This window comes from Tachypleus tridentatus, chromosome 6, assembly GCF_004210375.1.
Source record: "Tachypleus tridentatus isolate NWPU-2018 chromosome 6, ASM421037v1, whole genome shotgun sequence".
NCBI classification, from domain to species: Eukaryota; Metazoa; Arthropoda; class Merostomata; order Xiphosura; family Limulidae; genus Tachypleus; species Tachypleus tridentatus.
The window spans coordinates 149938223-149965306 of NC_134830.1; the positions used below are offsets into that span (position 1 = coordinate 149938223).

The 27084-nt window shown below is 31.6% G+C and overlaps 2 protein-coding genes across 2 annotated transcripts in view; both read left to right on the plus strand.

The window, feature by feature from the left end:
• Window positions 1-1336, plus strand: part of LOC143251778 (HEAT repeat-containing protein 1-like) — a 29761-nt gene extending 28425 nt beyond the window's left edge. The window contains exons 17-18 of the mRNA XM_076503021.1: window positions 215-458; window positions 1196-1336. Coding sequence (XP_076359136.1) covers window positions 215-458; window positions 1196-1336 — 385 coding nt within the window. The remainder of the gene's footprint in view (window positions 1-214; window positions 459-1195) is intronic.
• Window positions 215-26002, plus strand: LOC143254014 (HEAT repeat-containing protein 1-like). Its single transcript, XM_076508725.1, has 19 exons — window positions 215-458; window positions 1196-1324; window positions 2878-3103; window positions 3254-3380; window positions 3519-3679; window positions 4472-4648; window positions 12818-12961; window positions 14461-14646; window positions 14914-15092; window positions 15293-15392; window positions 16572-16733; window positions 17148-17285; window positions 17546-17650; window positions 19009-19079; window positions 21458-21555; window positions 21790-21947; window positions 22707-22865; window positions 25073-25181; window positions 25811-26002. Exons 3-19 carry the CDS (start codon window positions 2948-2950, stop codon window positions 25972-25974), a joined length of 2394 nt encoding a protein of 797 aa, XP_076364840.1. The 5' UTR covers window positions 215-458; window positions 1196-1324; window positions 2878-2947; the 3' UTR covers window positions 25975-26002.
• The last annotated feature ends 1082 nt before the right edge of the window (window positions 26003-27084 follow it).

The window sequence follows — 27084 nt, forward strand, 5'->3', positions numbered from 1 at the left end:
GAAATATCTGTTGCATCATTTTACTAACTTTAATATTTTTTCTTTTTAGAAGCAGTAATTCTAAAGAGTTTGATTTGTAAGAGAAATGATTGGACTTGTATTATAACATTTTATAAAAAAACAAGTAACTTTCTACAAATCAGATGGATGTGCATTCTCTCACTGCTGGAAGATAGCTTTTATATATTAGGAATATGTTCTCTTTCTCCCTTAGGTCACTGGAAGTAGGAAATGGTCCTGACAAACATTACCTTCAGCAGGTTATTTTGTCTTGTCTCTATACTTGTGTGCAGCAGGTGATGTCATCAGAAGATGGCGACAATCGTGAAACAAGTGTGAAACTGAGAGAAGAGCATTTTCAAGTTGAATTAATTGTCCAAGTCATTCGTGTCTCGGAAAATCCACAAACGCAAAACCAGGCTTTGTTGCTCTTAAACCTAATTGCTTGTCGTTTTTCTGTAAGATATTACTTCTTCCTTATTCTGTTTAATGTTGTTGCAATTACTCCATAATTCAAAATACATGAGATGACATAATTCTGAGTAAAATAATTATACTGTTTTTTGTATCCTGTTGTTATTAGTTACCTCATGGATATTTTAAATGGTTTTTCAAACAAAACATCTTGTCTAAAATTATGAACAACTTCCAGACATTGTGAAACAGTTTTCATCTTAATTGTTTCTTTCACTTTGAGATCAACTTCAATGTCATCATAGCTGTAAAATAATGTAAAAATCTAAATATTTTTAAACAGTTCGATAGCAGATCTTTTAGTTTGCCATTGTATATGTTATTACTATATATCACTGTACAGCAAATATCAAAGTTTATTTTGTAGTTGCATATAAGCTGTTAAAAGTTAATTAGGAATGTTTATTGTGATACACTAATTTTTAACTGTTTACATTGTGTAATTAAATTATTTCATATTTATATGAGCAATTATAAGTAATTTTTATCTTATATTTGACTTACCTAACCTTTGAGATTTCTGTTTCATGACTTTTTTGTGAACAGTTAAATGGTTTACCTTTTATTTTTGCAATTTTTTGGACACAACACCAACTTTAATATAACCTAATGTACAAAGGAGGGTTCAAATTAACCTGTATCTGAAAGGTGTATTGTTGAAAGTGACAGTAATGGTTATGTAAGCATGCATGTTATGTGGAAAACCTTTTTTTCTTGACAGGAGCATGTTCTACACAATATCATAGCAATTTTCACTTTTATGGGAGCAAGTTTAGTACGTCAGGACAACTCCTACAGCTTCCAAGTGATCAGCCAGACGATTGAGACGATTATTCCAGCTCTTCTTGAGGTCAGTGACTGAAGTTTGTTGTCAAATACATTTATGAATTAAACTTCATTGAATCAAGTTAAAGAATTTTCTTAGTGAAAGAATGACTGCTTTTGGAACATTCAATAATTTTAGCATTGAAACATGGAAGTGTAAGTTATCATAAAAAATATCAGTGTGCGTTCCAAAGTAACTCAAATATGCTTTGCTTGACGTAAACAAGTTATGATGTTGTTTCTTCAAAGTTATAGGAATACCAGTAACCCCTTGGCAAGAGTTACAAAATGACATTATCAGATGTCATTTGTGTCATTCTTTGTGGTGTGATTAAAGTCATATTTAATATTAGTTTAACCAAATATTTGTGTTGGATTTTATGAAGAGACAGTTACACACATCACAGTATGGAATTTAGGTGTATTTATATTCCAATCACCTTTTTTATGAAGTGGCAAATAAAAAATTGGATTGAAGGAGGACTACAGAACTAATATGATTATTTCACTAAACTTTTCATGTTAATTCTATATCAGTTTCCTAGTGGTTCCCTCTGGTAGCTTTATTGTACATTAACGAATGTGTCATATCTGTGGAAAAATCCTTTTAACACTCCTACGAAAAGTGGGGCCTAATAGGCCCCAGAGCAACTTGAAAGGTTATTAATATTAGGCTAATAATTTTGTACTTAAATGAAATTGCCATTTAAATCCATTAATGAATGGATTAACGAGATTCCCACTGTCCCTATCTACTATCTAGAGAAACCACAGCCAGGGGAACGGGCTTGGAGAAATCAGGACTAGAAACGTCTTTTCGTAGGAGTGTTAAATATTGGATTGTATCGGCAAAAAATATTCAAATTTATCTGTTGTTGCATTGCACAATGATATTTTTAGGTTTTTGTACAACTGTAGTGACATCTTGTTGCAGCTTTACCACATTACCAGATTTTACCTGTACTGCAAACTGATGAAAGTTTGAAGAAATGATAAGAAAGGATTGGTTGCACTTTCATTTGTATTGTGGTACAATACTTGATAAAATACTCATGAGTTACTTTTTGTACAGTATCAATGTTATTTCTGAAGGGTTCTGTTTCCTTTGGTAATTCATATTACAGGAATTTGTGACATCAGTTTTAAAGCTAGTGAAATGTGTATTGTCTTGTGTTTGTATTTTCTGAATCCTGTTTTAAACAGTTTATTATTTTTTTGTTTTATTGTACAGTATTTGTTTGTATATAGTAATACTTTTGAATAATATTGCAATTTGATAAGTCTAACAATAAATATTTTACGTTGCACTCAGCATCATTACTAGGGAGTTTTGAAAAATTCTTTCCTTTGTCAGTTTTTATCATACATATTTGTCATTTTTAGTATGTTTTCCATAAATTTTCAGGTAAAACTTCAGAAAGTTATGAAACTAAAAACATTTCTTTAAATATTAAATGAATGCCTCATGAAATACCTCTGAAAATAGCCCCATGTTTTTTTATTTCATTTTTTTTTCTTGATTCTTATTTGAGACTGCATTTTCTTCATGAAGGTAATTCTTTTTTAAAAATTATACAGACAAGCAACCAAACTGGAACTACAGATGAAACCCAAAAGACTGTTTCCATGGTGACAAGGGTGTTTGTAGATGCTGTTCTGGATGTTCCACAGCATCGACGATTACCAGTTTTTTTCCAAGCTAATTCACACCCTTGGTCCAAAGCAGTACTTGTGGATTCCTCTTGGTCAAGTATTTGACCAACACATAACCAAGCAACCTGTTCAGGGACCTGCCGAGGAAAAGGTGAGATTGTACAGAATTCGAAGAACTGCTACAGTGGAGTTTTTGAGTAATTTTAGAATTACGTTCTTTATTTCATACAACAGAACAAAACTTTTGAAGACCGTACATCTTGTATTTTTAACTATGTTATACTTAATACATTCTTTACAGGTTCAAGGAACTCTGCCCCCTCTGGTGGAATTTGCTGTCTCACTAAGCCAGTGTTTTCAGCCCACTGTCCAGTTGGTTTCTTTCGTCAAACTGCTCGAGTTTTTATTATCGTTGCCGCAACAAGAAGGTAAGTGTTATTAATAATGAAAATGTTTTTTTTGTGTTTGTCCGGTAAAACTTTTTGTTTGTCCAGTAAAACTTATCGTCCCAAACGTGGCCAATATTCGTTAGTTTCACCAAGTAAAGTTATGTTTGTTTTTGTCAGATGGTTCTGCAACTGTGAATTCAAAAACCTGTGAAATTCTACCAGATATCTACCCACTCTTTGATGTCAACACACATTCAGCTAAGCAACTCCGCCACTTCATGTATACCACTGTATCATTCATGGTCACTCTTCTGTCTTCACAAACTTTTGTTAGTCAGGTACAGATCTGTGTTTTGTTGTTTCTTTGTGTTAGTGTTCAGGCCTAAAGCTTTGTTATCACTAACTTAGAGATAAGAATTGTACATGAAATCAATTGTGTCTGGTCAGGTATAAAATGTTTTGTTGTATTTTAAGTGTTCATCAGTTCTCTACTGTACCTAAAAAAAATATGTTTTCAATTTATATAATAAAATATTAGTGTTTTAAAAAGTAAAGTTATAAAAGTAAGTTATGTAGAGAAAGAAAAATGTTTGTTATTTTCACGTTTTCCTTTGTGAACAACTGTCCCCCAGTGGAGACAGCAGTAAGTCTTAGGACTTACAATGCTAAAATTATGAGTTTGATTCCCCTCAGAGTGGACACAGCAGCTAGCTGATGTGGTTTTGCCATAAGAAAACAAACTTGTGAACAACTGGGGGGATTAATAACAAAATAAAATTGTGGTTATAACTGTAAGATCAAAGTTTCAAGTGTAAACAAAACATTGAACATTGGGCTTTTTCTAATTCTAGGAGCAGATGTTGGAATTTAAGGAAACAAACATGAGAAAGTTAAAAAAACTCTTCAGACTGCATTTGAGAACTTTCAATGATTCAAGTAGTGTTTATCATTTCAAACAATAGATACTTGATGAACTAGTGTTTGCAACAGGCCTCCTATCTATGTAACTGTTTTATGTTAATTCAGTATTAAGAGACTGAAAGTTTTTTTGTTTTAATATCAGAAAAGTTCTGAGTTAAATACTGATATGCCCAATATTGAAATTGTTGTTGTTTTTGTTACATTTAAAGATTGCTGGACTAAGCTCTAAGTCTTCCAAGAAAATGGAACCACACTACCAGAACTTTCTTGAGATTACCTTAAAATACATTCAGAAAGTGGCACGTCATCTTCAAGAAAGTGGATCGACAGCAACGTCTAAATTCTGGAGAGTACTACTGTACAAGTTGTATGACTTGCTTGATAAGGTCAGTGTTAAGGTCTTTTATACATATTAAATGGTCCAGGTCTAGAAATAATCAAATACTGGACAGATGTTTTGTAACTCTGGGTAGGTTAAGCCTAGATGGTGGTATAAATATTTACATCGGTATACAAGTTCCAACATTGCCCTTTGTTGTTTTTACACCAAAAGATGTGTAGCCTTTCTTTCTTTCTTTATTTTGTAATTATTTTTATTGTTGTATTCCTTTTAATTAGAAAAAAACATTATTTTAAAATTCTCTCTGTCATAAGTTTTTTAATGGTACTTTTCTTTCAACTGTATATCACTTGGTACAGTTAATTCTGCTTTTAATCATATACTTGTGTATATATATATACATAGACACCACATATATACTTCTATGTGCATACATACATAAATTTTGGAGGTCATACCTACTTCATGGCAGCTGTATTTGTTTGTTGTGAATAATGGAAGATTCGAGGTTCGAGATCCGATGTTCTACAAATTTATTTCAGTGTTGATAACAGTGTCATAATGATTGTGTATTAAAGATAGATCACCCAGTCTTTCTTTCGTTTTTGTAAACGTTGGATAATTATTCAACCAGCAGAGAACTGACGTTCACATGAATTTATTGGATGTATGGTAAAGAGTTTTAGTCATATAAAAATATTTGTTACATTGAAGCATGGTTTTAAGCAGTCAGGCAGTACCTGTCTTGAAATGGTATAGGAAGCCATCTTGTCTTCCATCGACAAAGTTGTTAATAAAAAAATCAGAATTTGGCAAATCATCCGTCTAAAAATCCAAAGCCTGACTGATCTCAGAAACAGAAAACTCTTGTATGAGTTTTGGTGACATGAGTTTCTGAACTGATGTTGAGAGCTTTACATGTGCATCAAATCTAGAGAAAAGATCACTGATGATTTGGTCAATAAAAGGAATGGTTATTAAAGTAATTCTTTATGGAACTACATTCTACTATAAAAGGAATGGTTATTAAAGTAATTCTTTATGGAACTACATTCTACTATCAAAGGAATGGTTATTAAAGTAATTCTTTATGGAACTACATTCTACTATAAAAGGAATGGTTATTAAAGTAATTCTTTATGGAACTACATTCTACTATCAAAGGAATGGTTATTAAAGTAATTCTTTATGGAACTACATTCTACTATAAAAGGAATGGTTATTAAAGTAATTCTTTATGGAACTACATTCTACTATAAAAGGAATGGTTATTAAAGTAATTCTTTATGGAACTACATTCTACTATAAAAGGAATGGTTATTAAAGTAATTCTTTATGGAACTACATTCTACTATAAAAGGAATGGTTATTAAAGTAATTCTTTATGGAACTACATTCTACTATAAAAGGAATGGTTATTAAAGTAATTCTTTATGGAACTACATTCTACTATAAAAGGAATGGTTATTAAAGTAATTCTTTATGGAACTACATTCTACTATAAAAGGAATGGTTATTAAAGTAATTCTTTATGGAACTACATTCTACTATAAAGGAATGGTTATTAAAGTAATTCTTTATGGAACTACATTCTACTATAAAAGGAATGGTTATTAAAGTAATTCTTTATGGAACTACATTCTACTATAAAAGGAATGGTTATTAAAGTAATTCTTTATGGAACTACATTCTACTATAAAAGGAATGGTTATTAAAGTAATTCTTTATGGAACTACATTCAACTATAAAAGGAATGGTTATTAAAGTAATTCTTTATGGAACTACATTCTACTATAAAAGGAATGGTTATTAAAGTAATTCTTTATGGAACTACATTCTACTATAAAAGGAATGGTTATTAAAGTAATTCTTTATGGAACTACATTCTACTATAAAGGAATGGTTATTAAAGTAATTCTTTATGGAACTACATTCTACTATAAAAGGAATGGTTATTAAAGTAATTCTTTATGGAACTACATTCTACTATAAAGGAATGGTTATTAAAGTAATTCTTTATGGAACTACATTCTACTATAAAAGGAATGGTTATTAAAGTAATTCTTTATGGAACTACATTCTACTATAAAAGGAATGGTTATTAAAGTAATTCTTTATGGAACTACATTCAACTATAAAAGGAATGGTTATTAAAGTAATTCTTTATGGAACTACATTCTACTATAAAAGGAATGGTTATTAAAGTAATTCTTTATGGAACTACATTCTACTATAAAAGGAATGGTTATTAAAGTAATTCTTTATGGAACTACATTCTACTATAAAAGGAATGGTTATTAAAGTAATTCTTTATGGAACTACATTCTACTATAAAAGGAATGGTTATTAAAGTAATTCTTTATGGAATACATTCTACATTTTCACGCTGGACTTGTCATTGACTAAATCGTGGCATGAAAACATCAGATTTGTTTTCAGTATTAGTGATTGAAGATATGATGTGAATAATCATCTTTGTCCACTTCTCGTGAAGCCAACTCTTCACAGTATTATTCTGTTAGGGAAACCGTCTTGTCTTGGACCTTGCATATTTATATAAACTTCTTTAAAACAGTGAAGAGAGCATTATAAAGTTGTAAAACAAAAAGTTAATTCAAAGGATTCCAGTATTTTAGATAAGTTACAGCATTTTTAACATCTTCAGTTGTGCTAATAGAGTGTTATTTAGATCAAGACTGCATGATTATGATTTTAATAATGAAGAGTGTATAGTGGTGATTTTTAAAATGAAATTATCAGACTTTATTGCAATAACGGAGCAGAGAAAAAATAATTTGTTTTGTCAGTTGTATTTTGAAGTAACTGAACCAGACTATGTGAACTTTAATATAAAAAAAAAAGAGAGAGACAGTTATATAAATTTGACAAACAACTGTAATAACCAACGATGTAACGAACACTTGTATATCCATTTAACTTGTTTCAATACATTATTTTAAAAGAAGTGGACAGTGTTGCTATTTGTTATTATTGAAATTTATAGCCAACAAGTCACAAAGACACACTGTAAAGAAACATGCCAACAGAGTAGCAACAGAACATTGAACTTCCAATGACAAAGTGTCAACAGAATCCATTATGTGCAACTGTTTCAAGCTAGAAAATGCTGTTACTTCATCAGAAAAATGTGTACTATGTAGAGATCATTAAATACCATAAGCAGCTATTCTGTAACAGCAGTCCCTGGTGAATACAGAACCCCTCAATAATGACTTCCTTTTAGATACAACTTGCTATCGATATCACCTCTGGAAAACAAATTCCTGACAGATTCAACAAGCGATCGTGATGTTTTGGCAGAATGTGGGAAGACGATTCCTCAGTAACGACTTTTCTTCATTTCAGTAGAAACATACAAACGTGTGTGTGTGTTCCTATGATTGATCTTATGTATACATTTATATAATATGATCTTAATAAATCAAGTGTAGTTTGTTGAAGACTACAGCAGGTGAGTGTACAATGAGAAGACTGGAGAACTTACATATTTATCAAAACATGAATACCTCTAACTTCATTATTCAATGTGATAAGTAAAACACATCTCAGCAGTAGTTAATTCTTGATCAGAACAGTTGAAATGTGAGTGTTTTAATACGTAGTGTACAATTAGCTGTGAAAATGAGACCATAAAACAAGCTGGGAAAAACCTCACCAGCTAGTCAACAGTCAGAAATGAGTGTTTTCTTGAGATGTCATGTGATGCATGACGAGGGTAAGTAGTTAATCTGTGGATTACTGTATAAACATGACACACACAACAGAGTAACTAACTTTTATAGAAAGCCCAATTCTGTTTCATAATACTTTGAGAAACGTTTACATGTAAACACCTAACTTTTCAGGTAAATGTCAGTCATCAAAAACCTTCGTAATAAATATGTTCATGTTACTGCAGGTTTAAACAGTTGTTGCAGATAAAGTTAAAATCATTAAGTTATAGGAAATGGTTTTAATACAAAAATAAAAGTCACCAAAGTGAATTAAACAAAAAATCATCAACTTAACAAACCAATGTTACATTAGTTCTGTGATTATTATACATGAAACACCAACACACTATCTAAGATACATTATTATACATGAAACACCAACACTCTATCCAAGATACATTATTATACATGAAACACCAACACTCTATCCAAGATACATTATTATACATGAAACACCAACACACTATCCAAGATACATTATTATACATGAAACACCGACACTCTATCCAAGATGCATTATTATACATGAAACACCAACACTCTATCCAAGATACATTATTATACATGAAACACCAACACTCTATCCAAGATACATTATTATACATGAAACACCAACACACTTTCCAAGATACATTATTATACATGAAACACCAACACACTATCCAAGATACATTATTACACATGAAACACCAACACTCTATACAAGATACATTATTATACATGAAACACCAACACTCTATCCAAGATACATTATTATACATGAAACACCAACACTCTATCCAAGATACATTATTATACATGAAACACCAACACACTTTCCAAGATACATTATTATACATGAAACACCAACACACTTTCCAAGATACATTATTATACATGAAACACCAACACACTATACAAGATACATTATTACACATGAAACACCAACACTCTATACAAGATACATTATTATACATGAAACATCGACACTCTATCCAAGATACATTATTATACATGAAACACCGACACTCTATCCAAGATACATTATTATACATGAAACACAAACACTCTATCCAAGATACATTATTATACATGAAACACCAACACTCTATCCAAGATACATTATTATACATGAAACACCAACACTCTATCCAAGATACATTATTATACATGAAACACCAACACTCTATCCAAGATACATTATTACACATGAAACACCAACACACTATACAAGATACATTATTACACATGAAACACCAACACTCTATCCAAGATACATTATTATACATGAAACACCAACACACTTTCCAAGATACATTATTATACATGAAACACCAACACACTTTCCAAGATACATTATTATACATGAAACACCAACACACTTTCCAAGATACATTATTATACATGAAACACCAACACACTTTCCAAGATACATTATTATACATGAAACACCAACACACTATCCAAGATACATTATTACACATGAAACACCAACACTCTATACAAGATACATTATTATACATGAAACACCGACACTCTATCCAAGATACATTATTATACATGAAACACCAACACTCTATCCAAGATACATTATACATGAAACACCAACACTATCCAAGATACATTATTATACATGAAACACCAACACTCTATCCAAGATACATTATTATACATGAAACACCAACACTCTATCCAAGATACATTATTATACATGAAACACCAACACTCTATCCAAGATACATTATTATACATGAAACACCAACACTCTATCCAAGATACATTATTATACATGAAACACCAACACTCTATCCAAGATACATTATTATACATGAAACACCAACACTCTATCCAAGATACATTATTATACATGAAACACCAACACTCTATCCAAGATACATTATTATACATGAAACACCAACACTCTATCCAAGATACATTATTATACATGAAACACCAACACTCTATCCAAGATACATTATTATACATGAAACACCAACACTCTATCCAAGATACATTATTATACATGAAACACCAACACTATCCAAGATACATTATTATACATGAAACACCAACACTCTATCCAAGATACATTATTACACATGAAACACCAACACACTATACAAGATACATTATTACACATGAAACACCAACACTCTATCCAAGATACATTATTATACATGAAACACCAACACACTTTCCAAGATACATTATTATACATGAAACACCAACACACTTTCCAAGATACATTATTATACATGAAACACCAACACACTTTCCAAGATACATTATTATACATGAAACACCAACACACTTTCCAAGATACATTATTATACATGAAACACCAACACACTATCCAAGATACATTATTACACATGAAACACCAACACTCTATACAAGATACATTATTACACATGAAACACCAACACTCTATACAAGATACATTATTATACATGAAACACCAACACTCTATCCAAGATGCATTATTATACATGAAACACCAACACTCTATCCAAGATACATTATTATACATGAAACACCAACACTCTATCCAAGATACATACATGAAACACCAACACACTATCCAAGATACATTATTATACATGAAACACCAACACTATATCCAAGATACATTATTATACATGAAACACCAACACTTTATCCAAGATACGTTATTATACATGAAACACCAACACTCTATCCAAGATACATTATTATACATGAAACACCAACACTCTATCCAAGATACATTATTATACGTGAAACACCAACACTCTATCCAAGATACATTATTATACATGAAACACCAACACACTATCCAAGATACATTATTACACATGAAACACCAACACTCTATCCAAGATACATTATTATACATGAAACACCAACACTCTATCCAAGATACATTATTACACATGAAACACCAACACTCTATCCAAGATACATTATTACACATGAAACACCAACACTCTATCCAAGATACATTATTACACATGAAACACCAACACTCTATCCAAGATACATTATTATACATGAAACACCAACACTCTATCCAAGATACATTATTATACATGAAACACCAACACTCTATCCAAGATACATTATTATACATGAAACACCAACACTCTATCCAAGATACATTATTATACATGAAACACCAACACTCTATCCAAGATACATTATTATACATGAAACACCAACACTCTATCCAAGATACATTATTATACATGAAACACCAACACTCTATCCAAGATACATTATTATACATGAAACACCAACACTCTATCCAAGATACATTATTATACATGAAACACCAACACTCTATCCAAGATACATTATTATACATGAAACACCAACACACTATCCAAGATACATTATTATACATGAAACACCAACACTCTATCCAAGATACATTATTATACATGAAACACAAACACTATATCCAAGATACATTATTATACATGAAACACCAACACTCTATCCAAGATACATACATGAAACATTAACAGTTTTATCCTTGAACTGTTATTATACCAACTTGATAGTTTATCTTATTTCTTCTATAGCCTGTAAACTGTTACATTAAAACCTTGAGAACAGTGAATGGCTCAGCTTGAACTCAGTCACTGAGTATATGTTTGTTTATCCTTTGAACAAGTATTTCCTGTCAGTTATGACTATCATGGCAGGTTGGTCTGTCGTATCTAAAAGGGACATCTGTATAATTTATAAATCACAAAAGTAGGAGGATAAATACCCCCCCCCCTGCATAAGTGCATGATTTTGATTTTTATATATAAATCATATTTCCAACACAAGGAATACCAGTGTGATATATGCTGTCTGTAGATTATATGTGTAGGCCTTGTGGTAAATTATATTTTTAGTTAATAGTACTGTGAAAGTTATTACAATAAATATTAATATGTGTACTATACAATAGTAACAATACAGTTGTTACAGAGAATAAAAATAGTTGGCCTATTACAGATAAAACATTTCACAACATTGTTGTATCTACTGTATTTTGGGTAACAATAATTTCGCTTCACTTACTATGATAATAGTAGCTTATTTACTCTGTTCCTTTAAAAACAGTCTTATCTAACTTATGTTGGTAATAATAGACTATGTAGGGGTCAACATCTACTGGGACAACCCTGGGGTTTGATACTTCAAACTAAACTCAGCAGTAGTCGTTTCTACTGTACCTGAAAATGTTTCACATTTATGTGTTTATTATTATTTTAATTTTTTACATCTGTTTAGAATCAGTTTTTAATCTTTATATCTAATTTTATGATACAGTGAACAAAATTGTTTCTATATTTTGTTCAAAGAAAGTTTTATGTGTTTGTATATCCTGTGTTTCTAAGTTGATGAAATATCTCTCTCTATTCACATTTAGTCTTACAACAGTAATCTTTGTTTTCTTTGTCTAAATTACAAAGTAAATAATTTATAGCTGCAAGTCTTGACAACAATATCTTGTTTGAAATTCACAGATTAATTCCTTACTGCCCAGTGGTCAGTTCATCTGTGTGATTGCTGGATTATTGACCAGCGAGATTGCAACTGTTCGCAGAAAAGCTATGGAGATGTTGAATTCGAGACTGATGCACCATCATGGATACTTCTCTGTTGAGAATGTTAGTAAACTTGGGCTATCTTTTAAAACTGTACAGTTTTATCAAGTTTTAATCTTATGGTGATGACTTCAGTTTATTCATCAACTATTACTAATATGAAACAAATTAGTTTTTAACCTGCAATAATTTAGAATAACTGATTTTAATGTTTGTTTGTTTTTTCCATCTTGATTTATGTAAGAACCTGTGTCACCTCATTCCTCGAAGCTGGAAGTTGTTAGGATATAAGTTCTGAACAGACAGCTTGTATAAGTGAATTGTTGATAGATACATGCTTATTCAGTAAACAATTCTAGATAATTTAAGGAATGAGGCAGTATATTAACTGAAACACGATAGATATTTCAATCAAGACTGAGTTCTAGAAATATGGTATTAGTGAAATGTCTGATCACTGTTAAAATGTGGTTCTGTAAACAAAGTTATACACAATATAAATATACAACTGAATATCCAATACTGGGTAGTGTTAAGTTTAGTTTTTATTGTCATTTTCTCAAGTGATATATCATTGTTTTTTAACATAAAATTACAGTTTTGTAATTTAACTGGTGTACCTAGCTGATATTGAGTTAAGATGTTTATTTTTTAATTCTGGAAGAATCAATGGATCACATCAGCTTTCTAAATATTTTTATTTAATAAACATCCCCCACCCCAGAGACTCAGTGGTAAATCTGAAGGTATGTAATGACAAAAACTCAATGGGTAGCCAGTTGTGTAGCTGCTTTGTGCTTCACACTTCAAGTTTGATAGCTATTTATGCACAAAATTACTTGTTAATCCATGACTATAATAATGTAAATCAAATTGCCGATAACAATACAAGTAATTCCACTTCTTGCAGCTGAGATTTTCTGTTTGTTTTACATAGAATATCAGCCCAGTGGTGTAAATGTGAGGATCTATGGTTTGTTTACCACTGCCACCAGACTGTGCTCTACACTTTAGGGCTGTGGATACATTAAGAGACACTGGTCAACTTCCACTATTTGATTAGAGTAGCCCAAGGTCTGGTGTGTGGGGGCTGTCAACTAAACATCTTCTCTCTAGTTTATTGGTTCAAAATTTAGGACAACTAGTGCAGGTTATCCCTGTGTAACTTTACAAAAACATATGTAGAGAATGGAATGCTTTTACACAGAGTAAACTACCAGGTAAAAATATAAAATTCACTGGTTAACAAAACTTCATAATGCTGTGGAGATGCTTTTTTGTTGATGCCAGAACTCATTAAGAGATATTGAATCTCAAAACTCATAATAACAATAATTGAAACATTATTTCAAGCTTGCATGTTACAAATATGCAATGTAAGGAAACTTTAAGTATTCTAGGCTTAACAAATGATTAACATTACAGATATTATTACTTAACCAGTACAGTGGAGAGTACCACCTGAAAAACATGTCTCTAGGAATACCCAACAGTACTGTATTTAACAACGTTAAAATAAGGAAGTACCTAGAAGTACTGATTGTGTGTCATGACTGTTACAGCACCAAGACCTCTTGAGACTCGTCAAACCACTGCTGCGAATTGTACGACAGAAATCTAGTGATTCACCATCTAAGTCCAGGTCTGAGGACGTTGAGGACTTGGTGCTGAATCGTCAGACTGCCCTGCTGTCATTAAAGTTGCTCTGTAGGTTTCTTGGAAGCACGTACCCAGACAAGTTTCTGAGGGTAAGAGATACGAACTGTTTTACAATAGTTAGTTAAATGTTCACTCGGAAAGCATACCATAAGAATTTCCATTGGTAAATAATGTTGGTAACTTTAGCAGTAAGAATTTCTTGACTTCTTAAAACTGGTGGATGACATTTCAAGGTTACAAGTAGTGTGTGTTATTAGCTACTGATTCAGAGGATAGCCTGTACTGGATACGGAGAAATATTCTTTACTCGAATACCTAGGGCTGTATGAGTTTTGTCAGTTATTCTTCTGTTTCAGACCTTGCAGGTTGTTATTAAGGTGATTAAGAAGGGAATGTCCCAGAAGCAGTTAACAGCAAGCGCCATCTTGTGTCTAGCAGAGTTGTGTCACAGTCTAAGAGCTCAAGCAGTGCCCTTTCTCAGTGATTTCATGTCTCCAATTCTAGAGTTGCTGAAAGATACAGAAACTTTGATCAGGTTAGTTGTGTGACGTCACTAATGGTGGCATTTGGTGAGGTTAGTCATGTAATTGTGGCGATGGAACTGTTACAAATGTAACATTTATTGTGTGGTTTCTATTTTAATAAATTGATAAAGTAACTGCTAAAAATGTAACATTTATTGTATAGTTCCTGTTGTAACAATGTACTTACATTTTTTTCTTTGTTGTGTAATAGTAATGAACTTTTACTTCTGAGTGTAACCACCACATTGCAGAGGTTATTGGAAACTCTGGCTGCCTTCCTCAGCTCTTACTTACCAGTTATCATAAATCAGGTTAGTTACATGTTTGTATTTATACTTTAAATAGATCAGTTGGGTCTCAACTTCCAAGCCAGAAAGAAAGTTTTAAGACTAAAAAAGTAAATATATTACATGTTTGTTTACATTTTCCCCACTATGATCATCTTGGTTCCAATTTGACGCTTCAGAGATCTAATCTGCTAAGACGTTTTGCACGATTTCCTGATTTTGCCGTTAGCCTTCAAGCACCCTCTTCCTTTTCAACACTATGTTGAATTTTTCTCTTCATTTTGCTAGCATGATTTTAGATAAGTTTTTAGATGTTATAATTCTAGAATGTTGTATTCTTTAGTTATCTTGAAAACGTGTAAATATGGTGCTGTCTGTCAAATAACAGAATCAAATTGAAACAACGTAGAAATGATCGGTAGAACAAAACTTTTCAATGTGGAGGTCGTAAGCTATCATCAGTGAGTCACTTGTTGGTTGTGAGCTAGCATCAGTGAGTCACTTGGTGGTCGTGAGCTATCATCAGTGAGTCACTTGTTGGTTGTGAGCTAGCATCAGTGAGTCACTTGGTGGTCGTGAGCTATCATCAGTGAGTCACTTGTTGGTTGTGAGCTAGCATCAGTGAGTCACTTGGTGGTCGTGAGCTATCATCAGTGAGTCACTTGTTGGTTGTGAGCTAGCATCAGTGAGTCACTTGGTGGTCGTGAGCTATCATCAGTGAGTTGCTTGATTTGCTAGCAAGAGAGAAATATGTTTTTGGAAACATTTGAAGTTTTTAAGAGCATTTACTTTGTGAAGAGTACAGTTTTTTGTGTATTAACTTGGACAACAGTTCAAGTACTTTTAGAAATTAGACCTCCCAGGGACAAATCTTCTGGTGGACTTCCCAAGGTTGATGCTTAAAAATTTTTGAATGTTTGTCAAGCAAAGTGCATCGGTAAATTGTGAAACAGTTTTGCTTCACTATACGACAAGACTACCAAAGTATATATACTTAAAAATCTTTTTTTTTGTCACTTTTCTATAAACTTTTATGATGTTCCTGTTGCTGTACACAATAAGTAACATGATAAAACTGCCTTTTTCTGTAATCTTACTATACCTTAATGGTGCCTTCCTCTATGTTCTTACTATACCTTAACCTGTAGACTAACCATCTCTTTTTCTCACAACATTTGTTAATCTTTCTTCTTATTACTACAGGTCTGTATTTTGTCTGCCAATCATCCTGAAAGTGAGGGACAAAAAACACCACTACAGCAAAAGTTAAAAATTGTATGCCATCATCTAGCCACTTTGTTAGCTTCAAGAGTGTTAGTGCCTACAGTAGAGAAATGTTATCTTTTCTTGGTTGAAACAAAACAGGTAAATAACATCTTTGTGTTTTTCTGAAACAAAGTATAATCACCTGCTAATGTTCTCCTTGTTTTCAGTTCCTTTTGTTTGAAGCATAGAATTGGAAAGTTACTTGAATGGAAATGCTCCACGTGTGTTTGTTATCTTTTATTTTTTAAATACTCGTTTATCTGTGATACTTTCCTTAATCGAACGATTGAAATATAGAGATTTATTTACTTCATATGCTATATGCATAACCTGGTTTTTACTTAGCGATGCTTTAACTTAAACAACAACAAAAAAAACTTTATTATTTAAGATAAAAATGTGTGTTTTAGGTACTTCTTTTGATAACATGAATTTTCAATAATTTTAAAATAGCTCAGAGAAACTATAAGGTAACTGAGATAAATAAGAGAAAACAATGTTTTTTTAAAAAAGGACAAAGGAATTGGTCAGCTGATGTCCATCTTTGGTGAACACTTATCTGTGATGAATAAAGAAGACCTGAATGCACATCTACTTGATATACAGAACATTTTTGTGGAATCTCTGAACTATCGTAGTCAGCATTATAAGGTAAGTTAATAATGTAAGTAACATAACAAAACAAGATGTCATATTGAGGAAGATGGCTAAACTCAGTGATGTAAACAACATCAGTAATTGTTAAATAGCAGATGATTTTCATCCAATCTTTTATTAAATGCAAGACTGAAGAAGAATCATTCATGGTGGTGAGACACTTTTACAGGTTTCTTACTAGATAACCAAGAGAATGTTTTTCAGTTTTAGAGCTAAATAATTCCAGTTAGCTTATTAAACGTTTGTTTTTATAGGATCCACTGGCTGATGTATCACAAGTGGAAGGTCATGTGATTGCCTGTTTTTTGAAATTTGTTCTCAAGCTCTCAGAAACCACTTTCCGTCCAGTGTTCTTCAAGGTGTAGTAACTCATTCCTACTTGTTTGATGTTTTTGTATGAGAAACATGTCTAGTATTGTTTACACTGTTTCAGAGAATAGTGGGTTGGGCATGGCCTAGTACTTAGCATTCTCAGACTGTGAATCCCAAGGATTCATGGTTCATGTTCCATTGTTGAAAATGTTGCAGTTTTTGGGGTTGTGGGTGTTCTGTAAGAGTGATGACAAATCCCACTGTTTGGTCAAGAGTTAGGTGTGACTGTTGACTAGTTTCAGCCTATCAGTCGAAAATTAATAATTGCTGTGTATATATATAACATAGGAATTAATAATAAAATATATTGTAATTATTGTGTTTTTTCCTTAAATATACATTAAACCTCTCCTCTGTTTTTGTGTTAGGAATTAAAATGCCATCTTTAGAAAAATCTGTACATTTTATTTGAATGTTGATTTATCACAGGAGGAATTAAAACTTTCAGTCTCTCTGGTGTTAAGGTGACTGCAAGAGTGAGAGAGAACATTGAACAATATCTCCTAGTTGTTTTTTGACAACTAGGAATGTATCACAATTATGTGAGAGTTTGTATGTAATGTAGCAAATCCCATGTAAGACCAGAACTCCAAACTTCAGAGTAACACTTGTTTCACCTTTTCTGTATTTGAATCAGTCTTAAAAAGGTGTTGACTAGTTGTGTTTTGTGTGTGAAACTGATTGGTTAACTTTAGTGTCCTCTCGTGATGACAAGAAAACCCACTTGTAGAGAAAAATATGCATGTAAAAACGGCTGGTATGGGTTGAGAATTTTTTCAACCCATACCAGCCGTTTTTATATATATATTTAGTGTCCTCTGCCCAATAAGTTCAGTCCTTGAAACTGATTGTTTAACTTTAGTGTCCCCTACTTAATTAGTTCAGTTTTTCAAGCTGGGTGACTGAGATTGTAGCAGTCTGTACAATAATACAGTTTTTTATTTAAATCCAATTCCAATGTCCACCTGCTGTGATTATTTTGTGTTGTCGATAAAACCCTGTCATAATCTCATTGCTCTGAAATTAACAGCATAAGAAACATAGATAACCTTGGGATGTTTAAAACAGGTTGTGTTCCATGTTATGAAATTTAAGATAGTTTGTTTTGTTTTGTTTTTGCTGGTTTAAAGAGTTTTTTTTTATTACTTCCTCGGCAACAGTATTTATAGTACATTTAGAATAAGGTATGGAAATGTTTTAAAATATTATAATTTTTAACTGAAGAAGAAATGAAACAGCAATAATCACTGGTCCTGTTAATGTGTTGTAACATTTTATTTTTGTAACTTGTGTTGACACTTTCAGTAATGTTTATATTTTTTAACAGCTTTTTCTTTTCCCTTAGCTATTCATGTGGGCAACCCAAGACAGTGAAAGTCGAGATAAAATCCTAACATTTTATATACTTAGTGACAGGTAAGTACAGACCAGTGACAAATAGATACAGACTCGACAATTGGTAGATACAGACTTAGCAACAGGTAGGTGCAGACTGAGCAATGGGTAAGCGTATTTCCATTAACCCTCTCATCACAGCTATTCTTTACAGAGCACGACAAGGTTTTAGCGTCTTATAGTTAATTTTATTCGACTGTTTTTCCTATGTTATACCAGTTAGAATAGCATAAAGTCTTCGCTAATAATCCATATTTTAATAATATGCAAGTTTCAAGTTCTTACTTCTTCAAGGCAATATTTTTATTAAAAATATTAAATTTCACCTTGTGTGACTCATTTAACATCAGCTTCCATATTTTATCCACTACCCCTTGAAAAAGTATGAAATTAAACATAAATTATTTTCTATCAAATTGTCATTGCTCAGACAAACAATGTTTTTATAGACTTCAATTTTGTTTGGTTACAAAGCTATCAAATATAAAATTAGACCCCACCTGCCACACCTATTTCTCGGGTCCTCTTTTTTGTAATTCATTAATAGCTCTCTCGTATGTTTAATTATGTATTAACTATAATCAATAGAGAGTCACGTTTTTCATCTATCGATTGATGTATAAAATTATGTTCCGAATAGTTAATGTTAGTTTCACTCAGGGTATCAACATCATTTCCATGATAAAGTTAAAAACTGGCTTGGATGAATTTGTAACGACTCTTGCATTGTTAGAAAGGTAGAAAAACTTTGAGAGATAAGGGAATTTGTCTGCTTTTTGCATGTTATCAGTATATATTGTTTGATGCATTATTTAAGTGCTTTACTATGATTAGTGTAAAAAATTTAGGGTTAACTCTCTTTGACAGTCAAGAGCAAGAAAAAACAAGACAGCTTAAATATCTTATTTATTTTTTATGTATAATTTTAAAAGTAACTAAAATGTAAAAATAGGGAACTTTTTAGATTATTTAAGATTAGATCACAAAAAATAATATTATAATAAAAATGTTTCACATAAGCAGCTTGCAGTAGTTTGTGGGTAATGTGAGCTGCATGTTCCCTGAGTAATTTACAGCTTATAATGATATGGATAGTAGTTACATGTGGTTCAAAGGGCAATAAAACAATAAAATTTAATCATAAATAGATGTACACTGTTATAAACTTAGAGCTACTTGGGATAAATGAACATAGGTTTGTGTCACAATGTGAAGTCATTCTAAAAAGCAAAAGGGGTAATTTAGAGTTCTTTCTTTTCTGGTGGTTACAAGGTGGGTCAAATTGACTGATTTCATTTTGAGACAGGATAGAAAAAGTAACAGATAAACAATAAAGTTTCACTAAAATAAGTTTGAAGTGCATTTAGGAAGTTTTTAGAGATTACACAAAGGAAGTCTGAGATAAGGAAAAGTTTTTGTTTTTTTTATTTTAACCTGAAAAGTACTTTGCTCACGGACTATTCAAAACAAATACTGAACCTATTTATGAAAATATATTTTATTTTATTAAAATACTTTACTAAAAATGTGATTTCTTATATGTGAAGGATTTATAATGTTACCTGAAAGCCTGCCAACTTTTGTGAAAATATACACACACTACTCAAAGTTTAAAAGTATCTAAAACCACTTTAAATACATACTAAGGTCATGGTTGGTCATATCAACTTAGCCCCATATTGAGAGACTTAATTCATCCATTGATACAAACAGTGTTGGAGAAAGTTTCACTATGAATTTCCAGTCAAGTTTGTGGCATATTTGTATATTGTACTTAATATACTGTTTTTAAGTTTGTTAAATGTTATAATGGAGTTTTGTCACAATAAACTGCTGTAGAAACAATTTACTGTGTCATGGGAAATTAACTTTCTTTATTCAGTTGAACTTCATGTGGATTTGTTTTCTAATATTTCCTTGCCTGTTACATAGACCTCATTACACTTGTATATTACAATTGTAATTTTCAAGTTTTGATGATGTTTATTGTAACTTTATGATATACATGTATTACTATTTAATAGTTTATTGTAACTTTGTGATATACATGTAATACTATTTAATAGTTTATTGTATCTCTATGATATACATATAATAGTTTATTGTAACTTTATGATACACGTGTAATAGTTTAATATAACTATGATAAATGTATGATAGTTTATTGTAACTTTATGATACACGTCTAATACTGTTTAATAGTTTATTGTAACTTTACGATATACGTACAGTAATACTTAATAAAATTCAGTATTATGGATAATCCTTATTGCTTCAAGTTAGTGTGAGGTGTGGTTAATAATTATAAACTTGAAAAACACTGATGTAGAGATATGTATGCCAATATGTAGTACTTCTTCCTAAACAAATTGTTATCCATAATATTCTTTATATTTTAGTTTGGCTTCAAAGTTGAAGAGTTTGTTTGTCTTGTTTGCTGGACATATTGTGAAAAATACAGCTTCCCTTTTGGATCAGAACAACTTGGTAAAAACAGGTAATGTTTTCTTACATTTTGCATTAAACATTCAAAACAAAAAGTGTTTCACATGAAATGATAGAGGTTTAGTTGTATTCAGTTAAAGAACAGAAAATGATTGTATTCATCTATGACTGTTTTAATACAATGATAAAACTAAACATAGTTTTATCACAGCAGTTAGAGGTAAATACAGTAACAATATCATCATTAATAGCAGCAGGTTTATCATTCATCGTACTGGTCTTTCAGAGTCATTATACTTTGGAGAGAAAGACACTGATGTTCAGAAGTCCTGTATGTTGTTGCAGTACATTCTTTCCACGTTAGAAAAGTGTTTCCTCTATGATAATGAAGGATTTGTCACCAGAGAGTGCTTTGAGACCTTGATGCAGCCTTTATTGGATCAGGTGAGGTCTTTTGGTCACCAGACACCAAGATATTGTGGTGTTAGTTAAAATTATACAATGTTTTGTCCCAGCATTATATACAGTTTTTCCATTTAAAAGCTTTAGACTTAGTATTGTAATATCTTTATGGTCTAGTTGTTTTTTAACTTCTCTTAGTTTATAAAAAAAATAATTTGACTTGTGAGATAAACTCCCATTAGAAACAAAACCCTCACATAGTTGTACGTATTTAGTTATTAACACAAATTTTAATAGTGAATCTTAGTTACTTAAGAGTTTACATCAAACAAAATATTCACAGAAGAACCTTAGCCAATTTGGCACTTATTTTACTCTTAAAAGTCCAATGTTTACTTTGGTGTTATCACCTCTGTGTTTGGTTACATACCAAGCAGTTAGAGAGGTTTAACTGTTTTTATGTGGCTTTTCTTGCTGACATTACTGAAGAAACTTTAAGTGAATTTCAAACGTTCTGAAATAGCTGTGTTATAAAAGTTGATTAGGCCTTATCAGCTACTTCCTAGGTGTAATCTTTATTGACCTGAGTCTCCCTAAGCTTGTCAAACCTCATAAGGTATTACTGGGTTTATGACCGAAAGTGTTGTTAGAATGATGAAACAGTGCATCCCAATCTTTACAACTAAATATGTAATTCAGTGTATTGGGTTGATTATTATTCAACATTAAGTATGTAGTGTACTCTGATCAGAATTCTTTTAATAGTTGTTTTACCTCAGAAATAATCTCTGTATTTGACAGGTTGAAAATCTACTTGGTACTGATACAGATTACAAAGACCGAACAACCAAGTTTTTGGTGCCTTGTGTTGCTCAATTTGCTGTTGCAGCAAAGGACAACAGTTTATGGAAGTCGCTCAACTACCAACTACTTCTGAAGACCCGGCATTCGTCTGCCAGAGTAAGTGTGGTCTTAAAGAGTTTTAACACAAAAAAAACTTGTTTCCTTGATTCCTGTTTCAATATCCGTAAACTTTTCACAATGCATCATGGGTCAAAGGTCATTTCATCGCATTGATTAACTACCATTCAAAACGTTATCGAATTTTATGAATTTATGTCAGTAAATTTATTATCAAATAGTATATTATAATTCAAACTTTAGTATTTACGTGTGACTAAATTTCGTAATTTAAAAGTAAGTATTAAAAGAACACACATACAGATTTTACTGAGTCACATGATATGTTGAATGCAGCACTGTTTAAAATTAGATCTTTGTGATGTCGAAATACTAAGTGTATAGTTTCATACAGATTAGGAACTCAAATTACTGATATTTATGGGCTAGAATATAAAATAAGAACCTCACATCTTTCTATTTTGTTGAGATGTGATTTATGTACTGAAGGAAACACATTTTTTGTAAATAACCATCTTATATACATTTCACTGTATAACATGTAAATAACCATCTTAGAATGTTCCACTAGTGGTTTTCTCAGCCATTTTAATCTATTAAAAGTCAACCACATTCTTTTGAACCAATATTTCATGGAGGCTGGTTGTGTCTTTAGTCTGCATGAAGTATTTTTTGTTTGTTTGTTTAGACCTAAATTTAACTTATTTACTAAGCTTAATAAATTATAGTGAAATACTGTGGTATCAGTATATTTATGATTTTTTTGGTTATTAAAGTGTATATAAAAAACCTGAAAAAATATTTTGTTTCATGTGGGTGCATCCACATCCTAAATTTTAAACGGCTTAGCAAGCTATGTCCAACAGCAACCAAGTACAAAGGTCATAACTAGAAGAGATAATTGTTTGCTTTACTTCTTTATTTATTGTTCTATACTTTAAGAAAAAACAAGTTTAATAATTTATTTGTAAATAGTAATAATCTGTGTAATGTGTAATAATTGAAATGTGACATTATAATACACAATATCAGTCCATTGAAACACAGCCAAGATAGAGTCACTGAGTAAAGACTAAATAAATATCAGTAACATGAGTGTACATGCACTGTATCAATGGAAGGCATTGGTCATTATAATAAAAATTAATAACCATATTAAGGTTATGAGACTTAAGCCACTTTGACTAAACATTTATAATTTCATGTTATAATACGTAGTCATTATAGCACACAAAAAACGAATAATTTAAATTTATTTCTTTTAAATGATGGTTATGAAATTGGTCAAATTTACAGACCCCCACACAGTGAGGTAGAAAGGAAACAAACATGAAATGTATTTAGGAGGTTTTGGAGATTATGCAATAACACTTGAGATTCTGGGTACAAAGAACAGTGTTTTAATGGTAACATGAAATTACTTTGCAGTCAGACTAGTAACAACACACTCAGTATTTTCACAAACTAATCTTCATTAAAATACAACATTAAAAAATCTGATTTTTTGTGTATAAAAACTTGTAACATTTACTAAAAAGTCTACCAAGGCTTGTGAAGATGTACTTACTGTATCAAAAGTTATAGTATAAATACTTAATGTGTATATTATACTGATCCCATTACCAAACAGTTACTCTATAAATGTAATACCTGTTTAAATATCACTTGATCTATAAACTTGATCCTCAGAGCATAAGTTAACCCATAATTGTGACCTAATTTCAAATGTTGGTAATCTCAGTATTGTAAATAAAATTTGTTTTTTTAAGCATGTTGTATTTGATTCTAAACTTCTGTTCTGTGGACGGTGTATACAGCCATATTAGCTGTCTGTTCTCTACTACATCACTCAGTTCCGTAATACAGTTTAAACGGTATAATAACTAAAGACTGTGTGATAAGTAAACATTTATTTTACATAAATGGTTATTGTAACTGGCATATTTGCTTATTCAGTTATCAGTTTTAAGACAGTGTAACAGTTCATTTTTACTATATTGAGGTAATATAATGCTAGTATTTGTGTTTACTTAGCAAGTTAAATATTTCAGAAGAAATCTATAAACAACAAATTAAGTTATGATTCTCAGTAACAAATTAAGGTTTAGCAATTTCAAATATAAAATACTCGAACAAGTCTTTCAAATATGTGACCACATGTGGTAAACATTGTTCTACACACTGACGTTGTTTGACAGTCTTTTAACCAGTGTAGAAGATATATTTGTTGATAATTTTGTTCAAAGGTTCGGTTTGCAGCCCTTCAAGTGATCAGAGAAGTGGTAATAAAATTAGCTGAGGACTATATGGTGCTGTTGCCAGAGGCAATTCCATTCCTGGCTGAATTAATGGAAGGTAAAATAGCTTAAGAGTTAAATGTATAAAAAAAACAAGTAGTTTGACACTGTTCTAACAAACAGAAAAAAATATTTGTAAGCTTTCATCAGTATATTTATAAGCATTTATGTGTGTGGTATCATGTTAGGACTAGTTAAAGTATTTAAGCCCATGATCAATATTTTTTTTTTTAATGTTAAATCTGCTGAAAAATAGTTGTGGAAGATGTTTGAATAAAGATTATGTTAAATGGGTCAACAAATTAATTAAAATGAGTAATGATAAACATTCATTACTTTTCTCAACCCTCCAGGTTTCTTGACTTTTTTTTGGGGGGGGGGCTGTAGATTAAAGCTGTTACATTCCGTAGACTATCGTATTATATAACCGGTCGTTCTTCTCTTGTTATCCAAGTGTATTTTCTTTTTTTACCAGTGTTTTATAAAATGTAATCAGTCATGCTTCATTGCCCTCTTCTGGCATTTTTTCTTGTTTTTGCTGCTAATGTACCAAAACATTCTTTTGGAACTAGTTTGGTGTCAATATATTTCAATATGTTTCAACTTTTAAGAGTTACCTTTTTTTATCGCTTCTCTTGTTGGTTTAGACAAAATAATTTGAACTATTTGTTTTTTATCTCTCACTAGATGACAGCACCGAAGTAGAGCAGCAATGCCAATCTGTTATAGCTGAAATGGAACAGGTTTTGGGAGAACCTTTAGCTAAATATTTTTTAAATCGTTTAGGAAAACGAATGTACCTCGATAGTACCAATCCGGGTTTGTTTTCTTATTTATACAAGAAACTGTAAATAATTTTAATAAATATTTTTTATTTAATTTTGTGGCTTTTTTATTTTTATAATTACTTAAATGCCACTTTATGCTAAAGTTATTATAATATTTTTTTTCAAACATAATTCTACATCATATCAGTGATTATCACTTCTTACCACATTACAAAACAGAATCCCAGGACTGGTTTGTCAAAACTTTAAAATACAGTATATTTACGTATAGTGTAATATAAGGAACAAAGTACCAGAAGTACATCGTGGTTGGTTTTGTAAGAATTTAAAGTTATGTTCTGATTTGGTTTTAATTTCGCGCAAAGCTACACGAGGGCTATCTGCGCTAGCCGTCCTTAATTTAGCAGTGTAAGACTAGAGCGAAGGCAGCTAGTCCTCACCATCCACCGCCAACTTTCCGGCTACCCTTTTATCAACGAATAGTGGGACTGACTATAACATTATAACGCCCCCACGGCTGAAAAGGCGAGCATGTTTGGTTAGTCGGGGGTTCGAACCCGCAACCCTCACATTACGAGCCGAGCCACCCAGCCACGCTGGGCCCAAAGTCATGTTGTCGGACCTCCTAAAATAAAACGTAAACAGTGAAATAGTGCATTTTTGTCGACCTATGTCTTGGAGGTCTATCATATGAATGTGTGTTGTTAGGGGTACAAACACACAAAATGTTAGTTCAATTCGTAGATTTACTTACAATGTTAGATATACCAAAGTGCTTGTTATATAGTTATGTTAAAACGACGCCCGCCAACATTTGTTTTAATATAGTCCTTTATTTTACTTCATCAAATCCTAACCAAATTAATCTTAGCTCTTTGCTGGTAAAATATCCACTTCGTTATGACTAACGCCTTCATTTGCATAGCATAGTATGGGCTGTTAAAAGTGATACTATCGAGTCAGCTTCACTGCGCGTTTTTAAGTCATCCAAGTTCTCTGTTTAGCTAAAATAATTGTTTTTATTTATCATTATTTCACCATAACTTCCATCCATAAAATCTTTCGTTTCAACGTTCCTTTAAAAAAAAAAACTTGCTTGTAAGCTAGGGTTAATTACAAAGACTGGGAATTCTTTATAAAATATTTAAACTTTTATGCATTTCAAGGTACTGT

What these genes read in the sequence shown, in the direction of transcription:
- LOC143254014 (XM_076508725.1), top strand. Translation starts at nt 2,948, where the DNA reads ATGCTGTTCTGGATGTTCCACAGCATCGACGATTACCAGTTTTTTTCC. An exon ending in ATCGTTGCCGCAACAAGAAG is followed by an intron (nt 3,381 to 3,518) that starts GTAAGTGTTATT and finishes TGTTTTTGTCAG; the next exon opens with ATGGTTCTGCAACTGTGAAT. An exon ending in CCTGGCTGAATTAATGGAAG is followed by an intron (nt 25,182 to 25,810) that starts GTAAAATAGCTT and finishes ATCTCTCACTAG; the next exon opens with ATGACAGCACCGAAGTAGAG.